We start from the raw sequence: 11,999 nt of genomic DNA, 5'->3' as shown, positions 1-11,999 counted from the left end.
GGGCGTGGCTTCGGGGATGAGGTGGGCGGGGTGATCTGCCCTGGTCCCGCCCCTTGGCCTCGCCCGGCCCGCCACGCTGGGGCCGGGAAAGGGGCGTGGCTGAAGCCGGGAGCAGGACGGGACGAGCCGCTCTCGGTTCCGCCCCTCCGGTCCAGCTCTGCCCATCGGCCCCACCCGATGTGACGCAGCTCCGCGCGCCTACGTGCGTGCGTACGTGCGCGCGTACGTGCGTGCGCGGCCCCGCGGGCTGGCAGGACCCGGATCGGCGGCGGGAGCTGGAGCGGGGCCCGGGGGCCCACGGCCGCCATCACGGATTTCCTGTGGGACAAGCGCACCGGGCTGGCTGCGAGGACGGTGCGGCGCGGCGCGGCGCGGGGCGGGATGGGGTGGGTAGGCCGCGGCGGGTGAGGGCGGCGCGGGGCGGGCCCGGCCTGTTGGTCCCGGTGGGGCCGCGGTGGGAATCGGCGGCCTAGGTGTTCCCGCGGGGGCGGCGGGGTCGGATGGCCCGGGGGCACCCGGTTGGGGCCTCCCCGCCGAGGCCGCCCCGCCCTCGGCTCGGCTCGTCTCTCGGTGTCCCGGTGCTTCCGGCCCTGCACGGCGGAGGCCCCGCCCGGCGCGGCCGCCATCACTGTCCCCAAACCGGTTCCAGCCCCGCTGCGGAACGCCCCAGTGCTCGTTCAGCGGAGATGGGGCTTGGTGGGCCGCCAGCGCCGCCTTCGTTCTCCCTTCCGTCAGCGTCTTGAAACGGCGAGGCTCGGGGAGAACACAGGGCAAAGCCCCCCGTGCAGGGGGTACCGAGTCCGTGCCCCCGGATCACCCCATCGCCGGGGCCGGTTCGGCCTGTCCAAGCCCTGCCGGTGATGTCAGCGCAGGGCGGGGACGGGGACGCAGCCGGGGGCATTTTGGATGGGGGAAATTAACACGGGAGCCCTTTGGGAGAAGGGAGCTCTGGCTTCTGTTTCCGGCCCTGGCACAGCTTGTCCATAGAAGCTGTGGCTGCCCCATCCCTGGCGTGTTTAAAGACAGGTTGGATGGGTCTTGGAGCAACCTGGGCTAGTGGAAGGTGTCTCTGCACAAGGTGGGGGGCAGAACTGAGTAAGCTTTAAGGTCCTTCCCAATTGTTAACGTTCTATGATTTGTGCTTGGAAACAAAATACGTGTGGGGAATGTTCGAGAGCTGTGGCGCATGGCCTGGCAGGGTCTGAGGGGCTGCATCCACTGTGATAGCTCACCTCGGGATCTCCTTGGCTCCAACCTCTCATGTTCCCCCAGAGGGGCAGAGCTGAGGGTCCGCAGGGCTCTGTCAGTGTCCATTGGGAACAGAGGGTTTGCTCCTGGGCTGTTCCCTGTGGACAGAGGGGCGTGTGTCACAAATATCCTGAGTTGGAAGGGATTCACAAGCATCAGCAAGTTCTGCTTCTGGCCTTGCCCAGGACACCCCAGTAATCCCTAGGACATCCTGTGCATCTCTGGGAGCGTTGTTCAAAGGCTCCTGGAGCTCTGGCAGCCTTGGGGCCAGGACCATTCCCTGGGGAGCCTGTTCAGTGCCCCAGAAACCTCTAGGGGAAGAACCTTTTCCTGATATCCAACCTAAACCTCCCCTGACTCTGCTGCAGCCATTCTCTTGGGTGCTGTCACTGGTCACACAGAGCAGAGGTCAGAGCAGACCCTCCTGAGGAGGCTGCAGCCCCTTGAGATCTCTACTCAGTCCCAGATGAACAGACCAAATACCCCCAGCTGCTTCTCATGTGGATGTGGCCCTCCCAGACCCTTCCCTGCCCTTGTGTCCAAGTGTAGATGTCACTTGCCAGTAAACCTGAGGCATCTCTTGAGGAGCTGCTCTCTGGGCTTCCATTATTGGTGCATAGGGACTTCAGGGCTTCATTTCACCTTCCCTCAGTTCTCCTTGGTGCTGCTTCCCTCCTTTCTTGGCAGTTTAAAGAGTGAAGGTGCAGAAACTGTTCCTGCAGCTGTGGACAGTAGAGATAGGTGTGAAGAAGGGATGGATATGAACCTGGGAAAGAGAACCATGGAGCAAGTGCTGTCATCCTGTCCTGTGGGGCTCTGGGATCTCTCAGAAGTTCCTCCCCTCTCTCTCAGATCCCCTGGCACAGTCATACATGCTGCTGGTGGCCTCCTTGTTCTGCATCGGTTCCTGGCCCATGCAGCTGTTAATGTCCCTGCATCCCCACGGGTGGCTCACAGGTCCCTGCTGTCCCCGTGGATGGCTCACAGGGTCCGTGCTGTCCCTGCGGATGGCTCACAGGTCCCTGCTGTCCCCGTGGATGGCTCACAGGGTCCGTGCTGTCCCCGCGGGTGGCTCACAGATCCCTGCTGTCCCCGCGGGTGGCTCACAGATCCCTGCTGTCCCCGTTGGTGGCTCACAGGGTCCGTGCTGTCCCCCTTGGTGGCTCACAGGGTCCCTGCTGTCCCCGTTGGTGGCTCACAGGGTCCCTGCTGTCCCCGTTGGTGGCTCACAGGGTCCCTGCTGTCCCCGTTGATGGCTCACAGGGTCCGTGCTGTCCCCCTTGGTGGCTCACAGGGTCCGTGCTGTCCCCCTTGGTGGCTCACAGGGTCCGTGCTGTCCCCGTTGATGGCTCACAGGGTCCCTGCTGTCCCCGTTGATGGCTCACAGGTCCGTGCTGTCCCCGTTGATGGCTCACAGGGTCCGTGCTGTCCCCACAGATGCCGCACTCCCGAAGGTACCGCTCGTCGGAGCGCAGCAGCCGCGGCAGTTACCACGAGCGCTACCGGAGCCGCAAGCACAAGCGGCGGCGGACGCGGTCCCGGTCCAGCAGCAGTGAGCGGGACCGGCGGCACCGGCGGGAGGACAGCTACCACGTCCGATCCCGGAGGTGAGCGGGGCTCGCATCTGCCCCGTTACACAGAATCACAGAGCTGTTGGGTTGGGAGGCACCTCTGGGGTCACCCAGTGCAGGTGGCACAGGGATAAGTCCAGCTGGGTTTGGCATGTCTCCAGAGAGAGAGAGAGAGACCCCATGCCCAGCTGTTCCAGGGCTCTGCCACCCTCCATAGGAAGCACTTCTTTCTTGTGTTGAGGTAGAACATGGTGTATTTTAGTTTATGGCCATTACTCTCCACCCTGTCACTGGGCACCACTGGAAAGAGTCTGGCACCATCCTGGCACCTGCCTTGGAGATACTAATGTGCAGTAATAAGATTTCCTCTCAGACTTCTCCAGACCAAAGAGGCCCATCTCCCACAGTCTCTTCTTATTAAGAAAGATGCTTTAGTCCCTTAATCACGGCCTAGTCATCTGCACTCACCAGGTTCCATGTGGCCTGGGCCTGCTCAAAGTGACAGCCTGGGCAGTGCTAGTCACCAAATGCCCTCACTCCCCTCTTAGGGAAACTTCCCTGTCTGACCACCCAGGAGCCCCTCTGGCAATGGCACTAGACAACCAGAGGCCCCTTTGCAGTGGTGGCTTCATTGACCCAGTGGTTGCTCTGTTTGACTCCCAGCACACCCTAAACTCCCAGTTAAACCAGTTTCCTTACTGACTCAGCCCTGAATTCTCACAGCAGAGTCTCAGAGGTCTCAGTCATAAAAAACAGTTTATTTTTAGTGCAATAACAAAGTAATAACTTTAGCTGGTGCCTTCAGACAGGGGTCCTGAACAAAGGACCTGCTGAGCTTTTATCCCTTCTCAGTACAGGAAGATCTGGGGTCCTTAGCTCTGAGTGTCCCTCAGCATTCTTCACCTGGCTTGGGACACAGGTCCATGTCCCCCTTGTTATGCACAGGGTTGGCAGTTCGTGGCTTCTTGCCTTTGGCTCACACCCCTCAGCTGCCACTGCCTCCGGAGCTGCCAGCATTGAGTGTACCCTCTCTACTGAGCTTTTATGAGGCACCTGGAACACTGCAGAGTTCTGGTGTTCCCAGTGTAACAAGGACGTGGAACTGTTGGAATGGGTCCAGAGGAGGCTGGGAAGTTGTTAAGAGGACTGGAACACCGTCCCTATGGAGGCAGGCTGAGAGAATTGGGGCTGGGAGAGTTTTCCGTCCTGGAGAAGAGAAGGTTGTGTGAAGAGCTCACAGGACCTTCCAGTAGTACAAGGGAGCTGGAGAGGGACCTTCCACGAGGAACTGAATTGATAGAAGAAGGAGTAATGGCTACAAATTGAAAGAGAAAGAATTTAGGCTAGACTTTAGGAAGAAAATCTTCCCTGTGAAGGTGCTGAGACACTGGCACACAGTTTGGATGTGGATGCCCCAGCCCTGTCAGTGTTCAAGGCCAGGTTGGACAAGGCGATCTGGTCTAGTAAGAAGTGATGATGACCTCCAAGTCCGTTCCAACCCCTCAACGTTCCCCTCCACATCCCCCTGCCCAGCTACGACGACCACTCTGCAGACCGGAGGGCCTACGACCGGCGTTACTGTGACAGCTACCGGCGCAATGACTACAGCCGCGAGCGGGGCGATGCCTACTACGAGCCTGAGTACCGACATTCCTACGAGTACCGGCGCTCCCGGGACCGTGAGGGCAGCTACCGGAGCTGCAAAAGCAGCCGGCGTAAGCACAGGCGGAGGCGGCGCCGCAGCCGGTCCTTTAGTCGTTCCTCATCGGTGAGTATCCTGCTGTGCCGTGCCTGCCCTGTAACCTTTTTCTCCCAGGTGCTGAGCTGGGTAAGTAGAAAACTCACTTTCTAAAGCTCTCTCGGACTCAGCTTGAACTTTTAGAGTGTGTTAGAGAACCTTTGGTGCAGAGCGTTCCTGCCCACATCCCTGTGCACCGTGGCCGGCGCTGTCCTGTGCCAGCTGGGCACGGGTGGCTCAGACCCTCTCTCAATATTGCCCGCTCAGGTGGGAGGACAGGAGTGCCCCGCAGGACTGGCGGGTCCCCAGGGTGGTGCTTCATCTCCTCCTGTTCGGTGATGCTTGTGGAGCGCTGTATAGGAGACCCAGCCAGGCAGGATTTGTGCAAGGCTCTCCAACAGCCAGCGCTCAGCTGGTCCCAGTCCCAGAGGGCCTGTGACAGGTGACTTGCCCCTGTGGTCCCTGTTTCGGGCTGTGGCAGGAAGCCCCTGGCACTGATGGTGAGAACCTGCTCCAGAGCAGGATCCTTCTGGGTGGGCCCAGCTGATGTGGTGTGTCATGGATGGGGCTTTGCTGAGGAGCAGAGCTTTTGGACCACTCAGCTCAGGTGGAGGCAGAACCATCCCAGGCTCTTCCCAGCAGCATCCCTGGCTTTCTCTTCTTGTCTCTTCTACTGTTCACCTTCCACTTCTGTTAGACCCCAGACACGTTCTCTGCTCTGTGTGTGGAGCTCTCAGTGTTGTCTGGTCTGTTCTGGCTCTGTGTCCAGGGAGGGGATTGGGGGCTGGATTTGGGTCCCAGGTCTGCTGGCCGGTTGCTCCCAGGTATGGGGATGCTTAGCTGAGGAACCAAAGGCAGGAATTTTCTCTTCTCTGGCATAAATCTCTTATCTGCCTCATCCCAGGCTGTCCCTGTTAGGTTCTGCTTCTCTTCTGGAAGTTACTCCTTCCAGGATCAGCTTCTCTGGGGGAGGGTCTAGGAAGAACTGTCCGTCTTTCCCCAGGCAGTCACTACAAACCTTTGGTTTTGGATGGATCATTGTATCTAGAGCTGCTTTTCTGAAATCTCGGAATTCATCTTCCCCTGAGTGTCGGAGCTGGAGGAAGCTGTGTGGGCAGTTATTGCAGTGGGATGGGGGTGCCTGTGAGGCAGCCTGGGCTTGTGCAGGACCTCCTGGCACCTGCATCCTGCTGCCCGTGCTCGGCCGTGGGGCTACTGGGAGCCCCTCCCCATGGCCTCTGGCCCTCAGCGTGCTCAGGCAGTCCCCAGGACCCGAAGGCTGTTGCTGTTTCTCTCTGAGCCCCTGTGGGAGTGAGAGCAGCTGGCCCCTTCCATGCCACTCAGCTCCCTCACTCTGACAGCTCTGCTGTCACACTGGTTCGGGTTGGGGCTATTTGTAGGTTCTTTTTTTCTTATTTTTTTCTTATTTTTTTCTTTTTCTTTTTCTTTTTTTTTTTTTTTTTTTGCTACAACGAAAAGCAAACTGTTTTTTTCTTTTCTGAGCTAGTGTGTTGTATCTTGACATGTTCCCTTGCAATATCCCTATCGTTATATATTCCTCTGTGCCGTATGAATTGGCTGGGAATCTCCTCCTGCAACCCCTCCTCAAACAACCATGTGAATTTCCAAACCAACCAATGCGTGACGCTGGCTGCTGCGCTGGTTTGAAAATCTGATTGGTGAATGATGAATTCCCTGTCTGCCTGGGCCAGCAGCGGAGTCGACAGAGCAGCAGAAGGGCCAAGAGTGTGGAGGACGACGACGAGGGGCATCTGATCTATCGCGTCGGCGACTGGCTACAAGAAAGATGTACAGCCAAATCGTAACATAATTTAGCTCTCTAGTTAAGCTCCCATCGCAGTCGCAGATCTGTCTTATCTTTCTGTTTCATTTTATTTTCATTGTTTATTAAAGAGAAACCCTCTCCTTTCCTTCCCCTTTTGTTAAAGCTACGTTTATATTGTGTATTGTTACTGAAGTGCCAGGGAATTAGGGCAGCTGCCTTGTGCAGCCGGTGTCAGCCTTCCGCTGCTCCGGTCTCTCCAGCTGTGTGCAGGTTAGGTGTTGCAATGCATTCTCCTCTGCCCTGTGTATCACTGCAGCCAGGTCCTGCTCCCTCTCTCAGCTCCTTCCCTCTCCTTCTCTCCCTCCCAGATGAGATTATCAGCACCTTGGGGGAAGGCACGTTCGGCAGAGTGGTGCAGTGCATGGATCACCGGAGGTATGTGGGAAAAGGAGAGATCACAGCTGGCAGCGGAGCCATTTGGACATAATGTGGGGGATGGACATCAGTCTCTTGGTTTCCAGTATCCTCTGCTATCCTCTTTGTGTTGCCCATGTGCTGGGGGAAGCTTCAGGGCTGTTCTATAGTGAGGAAAAGGGCACAGCTTTGGTGGACACCCCTTAATAAGCTGCTTGAGCAAGGGTGGGGAGGCTGATCAGCAGGTCCCTTTCACAGGGCACAGCCCCTCTTACCTGCTCAGGGCTCACCTTGTGCTTTCTTCCCGTTTCTCCCACAGGGGTGGTGCTCGCGTTGCTCTGAAAATCATTAAAAACGTAGAGAAATACAAAGAGGCTGCTCGACTGGAAATCAACGTGCTGGAGAAAATCAACGAGAAGGATCCTGAGAACACAAAGTAAGTGTGCTCTTGGTGTTCAGCAGAAAGGACCAGTTTCAGGGCTGGGGTGGAAGAGGTGCTTGGTGTTGTGTGGTTAAATGTGATCCCGGATAGTTTTGGAGGCATTTTGGCTTGCTGTGGGATACAGACTGAGCAGGGAAAGGAGGAGCCTGGCTCAGGGGTGTCACAGCTGACTGGTGCCTGCAGGGCTGTTCCCAACTGGAATGTTTCTGTCAGTCTCTGTGTCAGGATGTTTGACTGGTTTGACTACCACGGCCACATGTGCATCTCCTTTGAGCTGCTGGGGCTCAGCACCTTCGATTTCCTGAAGGATAACAACTACCTGCCTTACCCCATCCACCAAGTACGGCACATGGCCTTCCAGGTGTGCCAGGCTGTGAAGTGTAAGTGTTCCCTGCTGCTCTCCCCCTGCTCTGGGCTGACCTGGGGAGCTGAGTAGGTTGCACTTCTGCAACTGGTGGCCCAGAGCAACAAGTTTTGCTGTGGTTCTAAGCCTGAGCCTTCCTGCCCCTCTGGGAATGAATCAGCTTCATTTTCTGATGCTTGTGGGCTGGCAGTAGCTCAGAGCACTCCAGCATCCACCCCCCTGCATTTGATCTGGCGATCAATACAATAAATCCCTGTGCTTCTACTGAAGCATCATGACCTGGGCTTTGCCTGGCTGTTCACACCCAGGCTGAAATGTGGGTTAAACTGGTGCCAGTATGAGCAAACTGAACCAGTGATGGCTTTTCGGGTGATGCAGCCTTGCTCTGCTTCTCTCCCCTCACCCCGACTCTTCTTTGCTCCCTCAGTTCTGCATGACAATAAACTCACCCACACTGACCTCAAGCCAGAGAACATCCTCTTCGTGAACTCTGACTATGAGCTCTCCTACAACCTGGAAAAGGTAACACACTGCCTCGACTTGGATCTCCTCTTGGATTCTTGGTGTCCCTGATCCTGCCAGAGGAGTCAGACACAGCCCCAGGGCATGTGGACTCCATCAGGGCTTTTCATGATCTGCCAGTGCTCAGGCATTGCTAAGTGAGCCATGGTGACCCCAGATGTAGCTGGCTGGTGGTAGGAGCTTGTTTGAGGCTGAGCTGTGGGGCTTTCCCCTCCCATGGTGTCCTCAGCTGTGTAAGGAAGGGGCCGGAGCACACGGGTGATGGATCCCATTCTCCTCTATGCAGAAGCGGGACGAGCGGAGCGTGAAGAGCACGGCCATCAGGGTGGTGGACTTTGGCAGCGCCACATTTGACCATGAGCATCACAGCACCATTGTCTCCACCAGGCACTACCGGGCCCCTGAAGTCATCCTGGGTAGGTGCCACTGGGAAGGGGAGTGTTGGGCTTCCAGATCATTCAGAAACTTCCTGGGTTTGCCCTGGGAGATGGGAAGTGCTTTATTTAACAGCTCTGCAATGCTGTTTCCTGGGAAGGTCATGGTTACAGCCCTGTCATTATTCTGGGTTTGTTCCACCTGGAGAAAAGGAGGTTCGGGGGGACCCTCACCACAACTTCCTGATGAGGCGCTTGGGCTCTGTTCCCAGGGAGCAAGGGACAGGACAAGAGAAATGGCCTCAAGCTGTGCCGGGGTTGGACATCAGGAGGAATTTCTTCATGGAAAGGGTGGTCAGGCATTGGAAGGGGCTGCCCATGGATGTTCAGAGTCCCCATTCCTGGAAGTGTCCAAGGAATGGCTCAATGTGGCACTCAGTGTCCTGGACTGGGTGACAAGGTGGGGATTGGACACAGGTTGGAGTTGGTGATCTTGAAGGTCTTTTCCAACCTTGATGATTCCATGATTACCAGCTGGTAGTTTGGCATTGCTGCCAGCTGGGCAGTATATTGCCAGCAAAGCACTGGGAGCCTGACTGGAACAGGATGTGTTTTTTCAGTTATTTCTTTTTATAAGAGGGATTTGGACTCTCAGGTTGTAATTGGATCATTTATTTAAACAACATTGTTTTTCAGAGCTTGGCTGGAGCCAGCCCTGTGATGTGTGGAGTATTGGCTGCATCATCTTTGAGTATTATGTGGGTTTCACCCTTTTCCAGGTGAGAATTGTGTTGTGTGGGTACTTCCCAACTGGTGAGAGGATGCTGGCTGCTTCCCAGCATAGCCCAGAGGCCCCAGGACTGACTGGGGTCCCTCCATCACTGCAGTTGGGTAGAGACACCCAAGGTGTTTGCCAGGAAGGGGTTCTAGGTGGGGGAATATGTAGGGCTGGAGGCAGAACCACTGGAGTCTGTTCCATCCTTTCCCTTTATGCTTCTTTCTCCCAGACACATGACAACCGGGAGCACCTGGCCATGATGGAGAGGATCTTGGGGCCAATTCCTTCTCGGATGGTCCGGAAGACAAGGTGAGCAAAGCCAGTTGAGCACTGCAGGCTTGCTAGCCCTCCTGCTCCATGAGCAGTGGTTCTCCCTGGGGGAATCCCAACTTGTAACTGCCTGCCGAGCCAGCCAGTTGTGTTCCAGTGGGGCTGGCACCTTGCTGCTGCTGCTGCAGGGTGGGTTGTGCTCAGGTTTAACCTGCTCCCCCCGTTACTGTGACAGGAAACAGAAATATTTCTACCACGGCCGCCTGGACTGGGACGAGAACACCTCAGCTGGACGCTATGTCCGGGAGAACTGCAAACCACTGCGGGTAAGGCAGCTTGGCCCCTCCTCAGATTCTCCCTCTGGGCAAGCTTGGGCCAGCAGAAGGGTCAGAGCAGTGTGCTTGAAAGGAGCCTTGGCTGTCCCAGTACTAGGAAGCTGCAGCAGCCTGAGTTTAGTCTGAAGCAGAGGACAAGGAGGGCATGGAAAGTTGAGGAAGTGCCTGGGAAGGGGAGGGTGTGTGAAAATCTGTCAGTTCTGGATAGAGGAACGCAGAGCTCAGCTCCAGGCTAAGTGATGGGTTTGAACGAACCAGCCTTCGCCCAGCTTAGCCTGTGAGCACAGGGAACATCCCAGGACAAGGTGTAACCTCGAGCCTCAACTTCCCCTTCCACCTGGCAGCGATACCTGACCTCGGAGGCCGAGGACCATCACCGCCTGTTCGACCTCATCGAGAGCATGCTGGAGTACGAGCCGTCCAAGCGCGTCACCCTGGCCGAGGCCCTCAAGCACCCTTTCTTTGACATGCTAGGCATGGAGCCCAGCACAAAAATGTGGGACTCAAGCCGGGACATCAGCCGGTGACGCCACAGGTGCCAGCCAGCCCTCGGATTCTAGCCCCCGTGGAGGCCTGTGTGATTTCTATTCAGACACTTGGTGCTTTTTTTTTTTATACATGAGATGAACTTCCTGGACACATTTGTAAAGCTGTTAATATGTGAGATACTGTAAATAGCCCAGATTCTCTGTCGGCCTTGGAGCACCATGGGCCTGACCTGCTGTTGCTGCTGCCATTCTCGTGAGGTGAGGGGGCTTGTGTGTCCGTGCTGTAAATACCTCTCGTCACATGTTGCTTTGTCTCCTGTTCCTGCCCTCCTCGGTGTAAATACTCCAGGACTCGCAGCTCTCTGTAGCTTATCTGTTTCCTTGTAAGTTATGGAACTGGTGGGACTGCATGGGAATTATTTTTTGGATCAATGTCATAGCCCATCCCCACACCAGAGTTTTATAAGAATTTTGTACAGTCTTTGTGAAAAATAAATATGAAGTGAATAAAGCAGCTGGTCTGGGTTTGGCCTGACAGCAGCTGATCCTGGGGCTCTTCTACTGTGCCCTGTGAAGGGGAGTGATGAAAGAAACTTTGTGGTCCAGCTCTGCACCATTCCTCCCAAGCCTACACAGAGTAAGAGCTGCTTTTGGCCATAAGGGCTGCAACTGGACCTGAGTAGATGGTGGTGTGGGGGGCAGGAAACAAGGAACTGGCCCTTTCTTCATGCCCTGGGTCCAGTGTTGGGGTGGGAAGCAGAGAAGGGACAGTGGGGCCCTCTGACAGCTGTTCTCTTACCTGAAGAAACCTCTCAGCCTCAGGGGGGAGCACTGGCTGCTGGTAGTTGCTGTTGGAAAAGGGGGTGTCAGGAGCCCACATCAGGCTGTCCTACACCTACCCCAGGGCTGTCTGTGTCTTTTTGGCTCTTCCCAGCTCTGTGAGGAAGCTGTGCCTTGCTTTGGGCTGTTCCCTGGGCATTGTTGGGGCTGTGTCACAGCTGATGGTGGGGGGAGAGTCTCACTGGGGTGTAGGTGACAAACCAGAGGTGCTGTGTTTAACCCTCTGTTGTAGCACCATCAGGCTGTGCCAGGCTGTACTGGCCCTGGCAGGCTGTCACCATGCAGAGGGGAAAGGAAATGTGTGGTTTCACCTGGAGTGAGTGTGGAGAGTCTCAGGAAGGGTAACACAGGGATCGCCGTGGGCTTGTGTTCCCAACTCACTGAGCTTGAGCTGTGAACCTTCACCTGCCTCCTGAAGCAGCAGGGTCAGATCTGTCCGACTGCCCCTGCACCCTGGAGGACAAGTTCAATCATACCTATGCTCTTAGACTTCAAGAAAATAACAAACTCATGCTGGTGTCCAAAACCCAAATCCACAGCTTCTACCCCTGTCAGGAGCAGCTCCAGATTTGGGTTGAGGTCAGAGCTCACCTGTGGGATTTATATGCCACTCTCAGTCCTTTCAGAATCTAAAGAGTATTTTTAACAGTCTGCTGAGCACTGGGAGCTGGGAGGGGACAGGGTAGGCACGGGTGCATGTCCTGCTCCCGGGATGCTAAGGAATCCGTGTTCGGGAGGGGGTCAGGGTGCAGTCCACGGGCAGCTGGAGTGGATGGATTTGGAGATTCCTATAAATAACTGGTCCAGGAGACACAAGAGAAATTCCTCA

General features: G+C 56.2%; 1 protein-coding gene across 3 annotated transcripts; it reads left to right on the top strand.

The window, feature by feature from the left end:
- Positions 1-239: 239 nt before the first annotated feature.
- On the top strand, positions 240-10,841 carry CLK2 (CDC like kinase 2). Of its 3 annotated transcripts, XM_062511659.1 has the most exons (14): positions 240-354; positions 2,686-2,855; positions 3,774-3,776; positions 4,353-4,587; positions 6,270-6,366; positions 6,712-6,778; positions 7,077-7,193; positions 7,413-7,579; positions 7,991-8,085; positions 8,372-8,501; positions 9,156-9,238; positions 9,467-9,546; positions 9,743-9,833; positions 10,187-10,841. In XM_062511659.1, the coding sequence occupies exons 2-14, from the start codon at positions 2,686-2,688 to the stop codon at positions 10,367-10,369; spliced, it is 1,518 nt and encodes a 505-aa protein (XP_062367643.1). In that variant the 5' UTR covers positions 240-354; the 3' UTR covers positions 10,370-10,841. The 3 variants fall into 3 exon arrangements, with proteins under 3 accessions (XP_062367643.1, XP_062367642.1, XP_062367641.1); XM_062511658.1 differs by lacking the exon at positions 3,774-3,776 and having other exon boundaries at positions 6,273-6,366; XM_062511657.1 differs by lacking the exon at positions 3,774-3,776.
- Positions 10,842-11,999: the final 1,158 nt, after the last annotated feature.

This window comes from Cinclus cinclus, chromosome 31 (genome assembly GCF_963662255.1).
Source record: "Cinclus cinclus chromosome 31, bCinCin1.1, whole genome shotgun sequence".
Classification (NCBI taxonomy): Eukaryota; Metazoa; Chordata; class Aves; order Passeriformes; family Cinclidae; genus Cinclus; species Cinclus cinclus.
This window is presented reverse-complemented; position numbering and strand designations above follow the sequence as displayed.

Coding starts and splice junctions, on each gene's coding strand:
- CLK2 (XM_062511659.1), top strand. CDS start 2,686: ATGCCGCACTCCCGAAGGTACCGCTCGTCGGAGCGCAGCAGCCGCGGC. Junction 8,086..8,371: donor TCTCCTACAACCTGGAAAAG/GTAACACACTGC, acceptor TCCTCTATGCAG/AAGCGGGACGAGCGGAGCGT. Junction 8,502..9,155: donor GGCCCCTGAAGTCATCCTGG/GTAGGTGCCACT, acceptor ATTGTTTTTCAG/AGCTTGGCTGGAGCCAGCCC.